The sequence below is a fragment of the Erythrolamprus reginae genome, chromosome 1, assembly GCF_031021105.1.
Source record: "Erythrolamprus reginae isolate rEryReg1 chromosome 1, rEryReg1.hap1, whole genome shotgun sequence".
Lineage (NCBI taxonomy): Eukaryota > Metazoa > Chordata > Lepidosauria > Squamata > Dipsadidae > Erythrolamprus > Erythrolamprus reginae.
In genome coordinates this window covers 147356607-147369989 of record NC_091950.1, presented here as the reverse complement: position 1 = coordinate 147369989, position 13383 = coordinate 147356607, and the positions used below count along the sequence as shown (strand labels likewise).

Genomic DNA, 13383 nt, shown 5'->3' with positions numbered 1-13383 from the left:
CTGCTAAAAAAAACCAGGGACTCAAATCCCAGAACTTCTGAGTTTGTATTGATCAGCTTTTTTAGATGTCATTATTACTAGATGGTCTATCAAAGCAGTGAAATTCTCTCTCTCTCATCTCTCTTTACAGGCCTGTGGGAGTCATCACCTATCTATGGTAAGCCCCATGTTTGGGAATTAATCCAGGACTCAAAACCTTCCCACGTCCCATAAAATATTGAATAAGCAGCACAATGAGCAAGATTGGGGTTTTCCTTGTTTAACCTGATTATAGTCTGGCCTGGCATTCATTTCTCTTTGGAGTGTTCTCATGCTACCGATTATGGCTTGGGGAAACCTTACCTTAATAAGACTACACTTAGAATACTACATTAAGTTTTGGTCACCACACTACAAAAGAGATGTTGAGACTCTAGAAAGAGTGCAGAGAAGAGTGCAGAGAAGAGCAACAATGATGATTAGTGGACTATAGGCTAAAACGTATGAAGTTGCAGGAACTAGCATGGCTAGTCTAGTGAAGAGAAGGACCAAGGGAGACATGGTAGCAGTGTTCCAATATTTGAGGGGCTGTCACAGAAAAGAGGGGGTCAAGCTATTCTCCAAAATATCAAGGAATAATGGGTGGAAAATGATCAAGAAGAGATTCAACCTAGAAATTAGGATAAATTTTCTGGCAGAGAACAATCAACCAATGGGACAGCTTGTCTTCCAAAGTTGTGGGAGCTTATTTATTTATTTATTTATTTATTTTATTTATTTATTCATTTGTCCAATACACAAATACATAGGAAGAAAAAATAGACATGTGGTAATATATATAAGGGTGAAAGTGAACTTAGAGGAGAGGATATATGAAAGGAAGAGAATATATATGATATATATATATGATAGGTGAAAGAAAGGAAAGACTATTGGACAGGGAACGAAAGGTACACCAGTGCACTTATGTATGCCCCTTACTGGCCTCTTAGGAACCTGGAGAGGTCAATTGTGGAGAGTCTAAGGGAGAAATGTTGGGGGTTAGGGGTTGACACAATTGAGTCCGGTAATGAGTTCCACGCTTCGATAACTCGATTGTTGAAATCATATTTTTTACAGTCAAGTTTGGTGCGGTTTGTATTAAGTTTGAATCTGTTGCGTGCTCTTGTGTTGTTGCGGTTGAAGCTGAAGTAGTCATTGATCATCACTGGAGGCTTTCAAGAAGAGATAGGACATCCATCTGTCAAGAATTGATATTGGGTCTCCTGCTTGAGCAGGAGATTGGACTAGATGTCCTATAAAGTCCCTTTGCACTCTGTTATTCTGTTTTAAGAAACCTTGAAAAGCTACTCCAATTCATTGGCCCCACCCCAGAATTGTTTCCTGTATACACCGAGCAGATAAGGAAGCCCCAGACTTTATTCTACAAATGACACTTGAGTGCCTGCTGAGGATTTTCTGACTGTTCCCTCTCCTAGTCTCACAGGGATCTCCCCGTTTGTGGGCGAAAATGACAAGACTACACTCATGAACATCCGCAACTACAACGTGGCTTTTGAGGAGAGCATGTTCACAGGACTGACCAGAGAGGCCAAAGGCTTTGTTATCAAAGTGCTGGTTAACAATCGCCTGTAAGTAACAGTTGCTGCTGGAGACATGGTGGTATTTGTGTGTGTGTGTGTGTGTAGGTTGTAAGTTGCATCACTTCCCCATACCCATAGATAGAAAGCAAACTTCTCCCAAAGCCACAAAAAAGCTCTGAATGGGGTGGAAACAAAATCCGGATATACATTACAAACAATCCAGAGTTAAGAGCCTGAAGGAAGAAAGCATATTGGCAACTGATAACTTTCATTACAATTTGCTCGGGCGAGCACAAAGCCAAAGGCACCAGCCTGAAGATGACGAGTGGGACCTCGTCGAAACGTCACCAGGATTCTCTAAACCTTACACGGGAAGAAACCCGAATATGCCAAAACCTACATACTTATACCCATGAAAATCTACGAAAACACACACACACACGTATGTATGAATGTATGTATGTTTATATTTTTCAGTACTTAATGTACAGGTGACCAAATTGAGCCCCAAAATTTATCTTTATTGATATTTGATCTTGTCTATTAATTTAAAAAAATCAAAATCCAAGTTGTCTGAGATTTATCATAATCACCCCAAACTTTGTGACTTTCAAGTGCCTTAAAAAGGCAGAGAACTTTTCATAAACTCGGTTGGATCTTCAGGAAAGATTGGATGAGTATGTGAACTTTGTTTTCCCTCACTTTTTCATTCTTTTGCATGCTATTGACTTCATTTCATCAGCCTCCATCTTTTAAAATAATTTTTGTTAAATTTTGTCTGACATTTGGTGAATATTTCTCCAAATATATGCATGGGGATGAGGCATTTCAGAGATGGCTAATGAGGTATATAACATTCCACCCCGTCTTTGTGTATACTTTACTCCCTCCTTTTCTATCTGGGTCAGTTTTATTTGAATTGAATTTTAAATTTAAGATCCCTTCTTATTCTTTTATTATTTTACAGTGTATTTTAATTGTATGTAGGACACCATACAAGGGAGGAAGGGAGGGAGGGAGGAAAGAAGGAAGGAAGAAAAGAGAGTCTTATCTCAGATGCATATTTTTCTAAACATTTTACAGATTTTTTCCTTAACATTTTAGCAAACAATGTCATAACATTTAGAATAATGCATTAAGCAGGGTTATAACGTATGCAATTAAATAAAGTCACATTCCAGTGAGAACTAAAATAATTTCTTTCCCACCCCTGGAAAGTTCTCCAAGAAGACATTCTTCTTTTGGTAAAACAAAACTAAACAAAAAAGGTATTCACCTGGGGATGATCAAATTGGGAAGAAAATAATCTTATTGGCTGGAATGGATCCAACTCTACTGATGTCATTCCCTTGTGCTAATGAATGCCACTTAATCTGCACATTAATCCTTCTTACCTTTTCCAAATAGGAGGCCTAATGCAGAGCAGACCCTGGAACATCCATGGTTCAAGGTGAGTCCTACTACAATAATCTGCCTCTTAGGAAAGAACTGGCTAATCCATTCAGAGTTTTGAGGTCTCTCTCTCTCCCCCTCCCTCCCTCCCCCCTTCTCTCTCTCCCTCCCTGTCTCCCTTTCTCTAACGCTCTCAGAAGCCCAGCAAGCTTGGGCTTCTCCCATAAACAATGAGAACACAACCCACTGTGTCCATTTTCCTTTCCAGACATTGGCCAAGGGCAAGAGTATCAGCACGGATCATCTCAAACTGTTCATATCTCGCAGGAAGTGGCAGGTAAATACCTCCTAGCAATGTGAGGTGGCAGTTCTTTGGTGGTTTTGACTAGAGCCTGCCATTTTTCCCAGCCAAAAATAATGGCAAGGAATGAATGAGACAGAGAGGCTCTACCCCAGCATAATCCCAGCAGCTCGCAATTGCTCTTCAAGAAAAAAAAATGATGCTATATACTCTGAACAAACAGCTAAAATTATAATAAATGGTGAACAGACCAAAAAAGTAGATATACAACGAGGAGTAAGACAAGGTTGTCCAATATCGCCACTATTATTTATTTTAACATTAGAGGTATTGTTGATAAAAATAAGAGCAGACAAGGAAATAAAAGGATTGAAGATTAAAAAAGAAATTTATAAAACACAAGCATTTGCAGATGATGTGGCGTTTGTTTTGGAGGATCCAACAGAATCTATTTTAAACTTAATAAATTCAATTGAAGAATATGGGAAAGTTGCCGGATTGAAAATAAATAAAGAAAAGACGCAGATATTAACAAAAAATATGACTGAAACACAAAGGTATTTAGGAGATTTATCAAATATGAAAATTACAAAAAAAGTGAAATATTTAGGGATATGGATGACCCCTAAAGCTGTATCTTTGAAAAATGATAATTATTTAAAATTATTAAGTCAAGTTAAAAAAGATTTAGAAACATGGAGTAATTTACAACTATCATTGGTAGGAAGAATCTCTACAATTAAAATGAATATCCTTCCTAAAATTTTGTTTCTTTTTCAAGTTATTCCAATAAAAACCCAGGACCAAAATTTTTTGCTGAATTAAATAAGATAATAAAAAAAATTATTTGGCAAGGTAAAAAATCAAGAATAAAACAAAATTCATTAGAAGATCGTAAGGAAAGAGGAGGCCTAGGCCTCCCAAACTGGAAATTATATTATCACGCCACCGCCTTGACATGGATAAAAGAATGGTTGACCCTAGAAAACCAAAGGATGCTCAACCTAGAAGGTCATGATTTCATGGTTGGTTGGCATGCACTTATGTGGTACGATAAATTAAAAACGCATTCTTATTTTAGAAATAATATTATTAGGAAAGCATTGATAGAAGTATGGAATGAAATAAAGAAAAACCATTTTTTAGTAATGCCAGAATGGGTTTCACCTATTGAAGCTATTACACACCCGAACCTTAAAGAAAAAGGTAAGATGTGGAAATATAGGGATTTGTTAGATGATCAATTTAAATTAAGAACAAAACAAGAATTATATGATTTAGGTATTGACTTAGATTGGTGGCAATATATGCAGATCAGTTCCAGATATCAAACAGATGTAAAGACTTATATTTTTAAAAAAGAAAATAACGTATTGAGTAAATTATTACTTCAAAATCATCCAAAAACAATTGGAAATGTGTATAAATACTTATTAAATTATAGAACAATAGGTTGGATATTGAAAGACAATATGATCAGTTGGTGCAAAAATTTAGGCAAAGAGATAGATTTAGATACATGGGAAAAAATATGGATGTATAATTGGAAAATAACAAAATCAATTTCTTTTAAAGAAAACCAAATTAAGATGTTCTACAGATGGCACCTTCCACCATATAGAATTTCTAAAATGTTTCCATCTGTATCGCTTATTTGTTGGAAATGCAAAAAAGAAGTTGGTACATATTATCATGCATGGTGGACCTGTTCTGAGACAAAAATATTTTGGAACAAAGTAGAGAATTGGATAAATGAAATAACAAAGGAGAAGATCAAAAAATCTCCTGAACTCTTTTTATTGGGTATTTCAAATACAAAGTATAAAAAAGAAACTTATTATTTAATAATACATATATTGGTTGCGGCTTGAATAGTATTTGCGCAGAAATGGAAAGAAAAAGCAATACCAAAAGATACTGAAGTATTTAAAAAAATTATAGAATGTGCAGAACTAGATATGATGACTAAACGTTTAAATAATCAAACTGAAACAGAATATTATAAAATATGGGATAAAGTATATGATTGGTGGAATTTTAAAAATGGTATTAATAATTAATTATAATATAGAATGAAATAGTAAATAGTATTACTAATAATCATTTTTTTTCTTTTGTATAAGCATAGATTATTTTAAAATATAAAGAAATTTAATTAATAAGTTTAATATTAAAAATATAGAGTTAAATCTAACAAGAATGTAACTTACATGTGTGGTATTTCTGCTTTGATCTGATTACAGTTAGGATTTTTTATATTTTTGTATTAGTTAGACTTCTACGACAAGCGGAGCAATGGTAGCTCCTTAAATGTTTAGTGTTGTATGGCCTTGTTTGGCCTTTTGAAAATTTAATAAAAATATTTTTTTTTAAAAAAGAAAAAAATGAATTCCATTTCTAACCTTCATGCTGTACTTTAGAAAACTTCGCACAGACAAATGGGAAAACTGAGAAATTTCAGTAAATTGCAATACTTTGTAATCTTTGTGTTCATTTACAAATTTATTAGTAACACCTGGCATTGCAGAGGCAAAAAGCCACTTTTCTTCTCACCCAGCACAATTTCTCATTCATACCGAATTGATATGGTAGGAATAAACAAAACAAAACAGTATTCTGAATTATACATACCTATATAGCAAAACAAAATTCTGAACTATGTTTTATTTATCTTAAATAAATGCTGTAGTGACAGCATTTAGAGCAATATACACAAAAAGTAGATACATTTGTTGTAAAAGACTATAAAACAATAAATAATTGGCTAGCCACTAATTAGCAAAAATCAAAATGCAGAACCACATTAGCTGGTCAATGATCTGCATTGGCAAATCCAACTTCTGATGGCCAGGAATGCTGATAAGTCATGTACTTTTAACTCTCTGTTTTGTATTACATTTCTCACATATTTTTAATGGACATCTTTAGAAAAGTTTAATGCACAAATAGTACAAATGTTTGTAAAAGACATGTTTACTTTTTCCAAGGCTGACCAACATTGTGTTGTTTTAAGAATGGACAGCTTATTCTATTTAAATAGGTCTTGAAAAAATATTTTAGCCCAGCAAATATTTTACCTGCTTAGCCTGTACAAAACAGGATTGGTGTGTGTGTATGTGTGTGTACTATTACTGGATAGGCACAGAAACAAAATCAGTAAGGTGGAAGGAATGGGAAATTGCTATGTTTTTGCTTGAGTTCCAGCTCATTCTTTCTTTCTGTCCTTCCTATATGTTTTTTTTACACAGCGCTCTCAGATTAGCTACAAGTGTAACCTGGTGCCACGGCCTATCCCTGAGCTTCTAGAAGACACATCCACCCACTTGTCTATTGCCGTGCCACGCCTCCTAAAGGAAACATCAGTCCTATCCTCTTCTTCAGATTCCGATGACCCTGAAGAGCTGCCGTATATCCCCATGCCCCACCAGCCTGAATTTTCCAGTTCCCGCATGTCTCTGACTGACATTCCCACAGAGGAGGAGTCTGTAGGCCCAGATGGGGCTCTGACAGAAGAGGATACATCCATGGATTGGCAGGATGAAGAGCAGAGAGGAACCAAGAGAAAGGAAGAGGTGGAGTCATCCGTGAGGAAGCATAAGAGCAAATTGCCCCAAAAACGTTCCACGGAGGCTGAAGCACTGGGCTCACTTGAAGAGGAGACTAGTGACGTCCAGAAAAGGCCAGAGAAAAGGAGAGCACTGAAGAAAGGCTCCAGCCTGGAGTCTCCAGAGACTTCCGACAAGGCCTCACAGAAGGCGGGGTTGCGCCGAGGCAGTTCTGCAGATAGCGCCCTTTTGCTCAACCTTCCCTCAGATGAAGCCGAGTCCCCCTCACGTCCAATCTTGACCAAGGCGTCCTCCATGGAGCTGCCCCGTCGCAGCCCCAGCCCTGGCACGTTGTATCACCGGAAAGGTGGCCTCCCTGAGGAAGAATACGCTCAGCGCCTGGAGCTCATGCGCCAGCGCTTACTGCGCGGCAGTCCTGTGGATGGCAAACTGAGTGGCTTGCGTGGGCCCCTGCTGGAGACCCTTGGCCTTGAGAAGAAGGTCCCGAGGCCTCCCCGGTTAGAGAAACAGCTCTCCCCAGGGCACAAGATGGTGCGTGCAGCCTCTAGTGAGACGGCCCCACAGCATTTGCCCCCAGAGGGGCGGCTCCTCCAAAAAAGTAGCTCCTTCAGCCAGGGCGATGGGGAGCCGGTCATCCTCCACCGGCGTTCTGGGGCACCATTGGAAATCCCCTTGGCGCAGGCAGAGACTCAGAAATTAAAAGAGACCCCGTCCCTCTCAGCTCTGAATGAGCCCCGGCCTCACGTGCCACATGAAGCCCTCTCTAGAGTACCCAGCCTTGAGATTGAGGTGGGAACTAAGTCCCTCACTAGGTCTAGCCTGAGGAGACCAATCCCCAGGCAGTCTGAGGAGAAGCCGTCAGCCAGATTTGCCAAACCGGATACTCCAGTGGCTGGGAAAGCCGTGAGCTCCAAACGGGAATCAATACCATCCAGGCAAATCTCGCCCATCCCTGGCAGCTCTGCTCCAAAACGTTCTGCTTATGCTGACGTCATGAAGTCCCTGGGCGGAGAATCTTACCAAGGCCCTGAGGGGGAGACCGCCGAACCTTCCATTGCTGCTCCTGAAGGGGAGCCCCAGCAGTCCCCTACGGAAATGCCGCCCTCTGCCCTGGTCTCCAGCAAAGAGAAAGAACTCCCTTCCTCGTCCGACCACATTGCGGACATTGATTCTGAGGAGGTCTTTGAAGCCAAATTCAAGAGAGGTAGGGAAGGCTCCTTCAGCAGAGGCTACAAGCTGATCTCCAGATCTGAGGAGCGGCACCTGGCCAAGCCCCTTGCGCAGGAAGAAGGCATTTATCGGCCAGGCCCAGTGGGAGCTCCGCTAGAATTTTCCAAGTCTTCTGCTCCCAAGCAGCTGGGAGCGCGCTCTCGTTCGGTGCAGGACCTGCATGAAGTAGAGAAGGAAGGGGGCTTCATTCGCAGAATGTCAATGCGCCTGCGTCGCACTCCCCCTGTTGAGAGAAAGAAGGTCAAGGAGGAGGACCCAGGGGGTACGGGCCAGGGGCGCAGACCTTCTTGGGGCTTGGCTTCCAAGGACAAAAAGGACACAGAGGGCCAGCAAATCGAGCCCGGCTCTAGTGAATCCCCTATCATGGCTGTACGCCGGAAGATTGGAAGTAAAGTAGGCCGCCTCTCCACCCAACTACGTAGCCCCTCACAGCAACAGGCTGATGACGACCAGCCTGTCGCTACTGGTGACCGTGGCCGGCAGCTTGAGAAGAGAGCTCCCTTTCTCTCTCAGATACGCCGTGCGACCTCCGAGGGCGAAAACCTGCGCCAAGTGGGCATCCCACAGAACCAGCTTGCAGCCCAGTCTGCGAAGGGCCCCTCCACAGAATCGTTCCAGTCTGAGTCGTCTACCGGCAATGGTGAGCTGCGAGTCATTACCTGGGATGGGAAGGGGAAGAGGAAGGATTGCAAATTGAACCTATGGGAGGCAAACTCATATTTCAGGGTTCTTGATGCTACATTCTACATTTTGTAAGATGCGTTTGCTAAGATTCACATCGTTCACCATATTCCCAAAAAATCTTTATTCCTGAAGACCTATCAGAGAAGAACAAAGTAAGAAACATGTTAATTTTGCAAGTATAGGCACTTTTTGTGACCACATTTAAATATTCCCCCGGCCATATATAACGTTACACAAGGAAATGATGTAGTCTAGCAGCCAACATTGCAACTTAGTGCACAATACTCTAAACCAGTGATGGCAAACCTATGGCACAGGTGCCACAGGTGGCATATGGAGCCATATCTGCTGGCACACGAGCCATTGCCTTAGTTCAACTCCAATGTTCATGTGTGTGCTGGCCAGCTCATTTTTGGCTCACACAGAGGCTCTGGGAGGGCGTTTTTGGCTTCCAGAGAGCCTCTGGGTGGGATGGGAGGGCGTTTTTACCCTCCCCCAACTCCAGGGAAGCCTTTGGAGCCTGGGGAGGGTGAAACACGAGTCTACTGGGTCCATCAGAAGTTGGGAAACAGGCCATTTCCGTCCTCCAGAGGGCCTCCAGGGGGCGGGGAAAGCTGTTTTCGCCCTCCCGAGGCATTGAATTATGGGTACGGGCACTCGCGCATGCATGACAGCGTGCACGCACGCTTTCAGCACCCAAGGAAAAAAAGGTTCACCATCACTGCCCTAAACGATATTACTGAATTAACTATTTTGGGCATTCACAATACAGTAAACCATAAATTCTCAAGGTTCGTGGTGGTTTACAAAAAACTAATCATGGTTAACACTGACACGTTCAGCATACTATGAAATGCAGTGCGATAAGCCGTCATCAGATTTGCATAGGTGTTTGGTTGTTGTTTTTTTACCATCAATAAATGAGCTCACAATAGATACGAACTTAACGTAAACCACTCCAAACTTGATTGCAAAAAAATTCGACTTCAGCAACAGAGTGGTCAATGCCTGGAATACATTTCCTGATCCTGAGGTTTCTTCCCCAAACCCCCAAAACTTTAACCTCAAGGCTGTTTACCATTGAGCTCATCCAGGCAGGGGTTCCTGCTTACCTCTGCTACCGGTGCGGTTGTGTTCGCAGCTCCGGGTGACCAGCGCTTGTGCATTGGAGTGAGATTTGGCTTCTGCGCGTGCGCAGGAAGAAAATCTCATGAGAAGACACGGGGATGCATGAGATTTGGTGTGGGGGGGTTGCATCTGCACATGCACGGAAGCGAAAATCATGGAATTGGAATAGAAAAAGCGTGGGAGTAGAAGATGTACCAGAACAAGACGGACTTGAAACATATTACTGGATGTGGAAATAAAAATAATTTTGGGATTAAGAATGAATTAATTGGGGGATATATTACATATTTTGTGGGTGGTATATGGTTACATGTTGAGGTGGAACAAGAGAAATCTGGGGGTAAAATTATAGAAACTTCTGAAAAAGGTTTGGTAGATAAAGTTATCAATGTCCACATCTTAAATGATGAGTATATTAAATTAAGCACTGGTAAGGGAAGATATAAGCAAGGTTGTCAGGTTTTGTCATTTTTAAAAGGAATGGGATTTAAAGAGTGGGATTTTACCAATAGTTTAAGGAATATTAATGACGGACTTAATTAGACATTAATGGAGATTTATCTGGATGACGAAATTAGAAAGAATGGAATAAGGGGTGTGTGGTGATAATCCAAATTAAATAGATGGGATTTAAGAATGTATAATTTGATTATACAGTGTTCCCTCGATTTTCACGGGTTTGAACTTCGCGAAACGGCTATACCACAGTTTTTCCAAAATATTAATTAAAAAATACTTTGCGTTTTTTCCCCCTATACCACAGTTTTTCCTGCCTGATAATTTCATACGTCATCACCAAACTTTCATCCGCCTTTAATAAATAATTTTTAATAAACTTTAATAAATAAACATGGTGAATAATAATCTAAATGGTTGCTAAGGGAATGAGAAATTGCAGTTTAGGGGTTTAAAGTGTTAAGGGAAGGCTTGTGATACTGTATTTACTTCCGTATCTCTACTTCGCGGAAATTCGACTTTCCCGGGCGGTCTCGGAACGCATCCCCCGCAAAAATCGAGGGAACACTGTATAAGACGTACTAATTCAAAACTATTTTATTGTAACAAAAGAGAAGGTATTTTGTGGCTTTTTGTATTATATGATGTGGAAGAAAAAATAAAAAAAATGACTCCGGGGGGAAAAAAGAGTATCACTGAAATCTCATATGCTCATATGTCCTCTTGCAAGATTTTACTTCCTCTGCATGCACAGAAGCCAAATCTCACTCCAATATGCGCACACATCTCTGCTGGTCACCTGTACCTGTGCATGCAGCTCCATTTTCGCTACCGTAACGCTGTTCCCCCTGTTCAGCTAGGAACCCAGTATGAGCTCACCCCATTCCTAAGAGGTCTGTAAGGGGCGTGCATAAGCACACCAGTGTGCCTACCATCCCTGTCCTAAAGTCCCCATGTACTTGTAAAATATCATGTACTCATAGCCATGAGTGTACATCTTATATATTCACTGTCATGTTTTCACTGTGTTTGTAATCATTTACACCCTTGACAAAACGAACGGACAAACAAATATCTTAGAGTTTGATAAACCATCATGAGTCCTCCATGTGTTTTGCACTCTACCCCTATTCCAACCAGCACAAAATATATGGCAATCAAGGATGATTCAGTTCCAAAAAGTGTTGGGAGGGCACAATTCACAATAAGAAAAATATCAATATCTCAGGGGTTGCCACAAGGAAGAGGGAGTCAACCTATTCTCCAGCACCTGAGGGTAGGACAAGAAGCAATGGGTAGAAACTAAACAAGGAGAGAAGCAACATAGAACTAAGGAGAAATTTACTGACAATTAGAACAATTGATCATGGAACAACTTGTCTCCAAAAGTTGTGAATGTTCCAACACTGGATGTTTTTAAGAAGATTTTGGATAACCATTTGTCTGAAGTGGTGCAGGGTTTCCTGCCTAAGCAGGGGGTTGGACTAGAAGACCTCCAAGGTCCCTTCCAACTCTTCTTGTTGTTAATATTATTAAATATGAGAAAGTACCGATATTTCCCAGGCTTTCTGTTCTTTGGGAATGATGGCCATAACACGCAATTAAATAAATGCCCAGGAGAGACTCTGACACCCCAAGAGAATTATAAATGGCATCTCCTGTGTTATGAATTTAGGGGAGCCAGATCTCTCTGAGCCCAAAGGGTAAGAGTGAAGAGCTGGGTATATAAAAAAATACAGCATGGCTATGGGGAAGTAGAGCATAGGTAGCAAGTGTGAGTAAGCCACGGTTTTGCAGGTTCATCAGAAGGAAATCCAGGTTAATTCTGTTGTTCCGATCAAGAAAGAGCCAGCCCATGTTTGTTGCCTCTACAGTTTCCAACGATGGCCAACGACGCAGCTCTCGTTGGGAACGCTGGAGTTTATCTCGTGCCAAGAAGGACAAGGTGGCCTCTCAGCCCAATCTCCCAGCCAGCCTGAGAGGGGAAGGTGTTGTTATTGTCAGCCAACCTTACACGCTCAGTGAATCTGGTACGTTTGTGTCATTTGGTGTCAGGGAGGGAGCGCTCTTGGTCTGCTCGCAGAGGTGGACTGCTAAGGTGGAGCGGTGACGTGTGCTCGCCCCCTTGGCTCTGAGTGCTTGCAGAGTCCAGCACAATTCTGCTACTTATCTCATATATCATATATCTTTTCTTCCTTTCATATATCTTCTCCTCTACTTTTATATCTTTTCTTTATATATAATACTTCATGTCTCTCCTCTTCAATATAGAAACATAGAAGTCTGACGGCAGAAAAAGACCTCATGGTCCATCTAGTCTGCCCTTATACTATTTTCTGTATTTTATCTTAGAATGGATATATGTTTATCCCAGGCATGTTTAAATTCAGCTACTGTGGATTTATCTACCACGTCTGCTGGAAGTTTGTTCCAAGCATCTACTACTCTTTCAGTAAAATAATATTTTCTCATGTTGCTTTTGATCTTTCCCCCAACTAACTTCAGATTGTGTCCCCTTGTTCTTGTGTTCGCTTTCCTATTAAAAACACTTCCCTCCTGGACCTTATTTAACCCTTTAATATGTATTGTGTATTGGACAAAATAAATAAATAAATTAAATAAATAAATACTGCCCCTGCCCTTGCGTGTCCACGCACGATTTCATTACCTGCCCAGGTACAGTAGCAGAATTGCGCTGGACTCAGAGCCACGGGGGCGAGTACACGTCACCGTTCCACCTTAGCAGCCCACCTCTGTCTGCTCACTCCTGTTTTGCTGCGTTGGGAACTTTTTCACAGTTGTAGGAAGTCCCACAATACCAAAGGCTCCAGTTTGAGGTATTCCACTCCCCCCCCCCCATTTCTTTCATCACCTGAACTTATACAGCAGGGGTGGTCTTTTTTCTTTGTTTGCTTGTAACATGGGCCTGTACTTTATTACATTATTCTAACATTATTTTCACCAAGGGAGAGATGGGGGAAGGCCATTAAGATGTCACGGGGATGGAGCTGTTATTGTTTTTCTTCCTCCCAACTTTAAGGATTTTTTTTTATTGTTTCTGTTC

General features: G+C 41.0%; 1 protein-coding gene across 1 annotated transcript in view; it reads left to right on the top strand.

Annotated features, from left to right (window-relative positions):
• The window catches only part of SPEG (striated muscle enriched protein kinase), a 167795-nt gene that overhangs the window by 138105 nt on the left and 16307 nt on the right, over positions 1 to 13383 (top strand). Inside the window, exons 26-31 of the mRNA XM_070728607.1 lie at positions 131 to 157; positions 1458 to 1610; positions 2970 to 3012; positions 3223 to 3291; positions 6504 to 8691; positions 12194 to 12349. Coding sequence (XP_070584708.1) covers positions 131 to 157; positions 1458 to 1610; positions 2970 to 3012; positions 3223 to 3291; positions 6504 to 8691; positions 12194 to 12349 — 2636 coding nt within the window. The remainder of the gene's footprint in view (positions 1 to 130; positions 158 to 1457; positions 1611 to 2969; positions 3013 to 3222; positions 3292 to 6503; positions 8692 to 12193; positions 12350 to 13383) is intronic.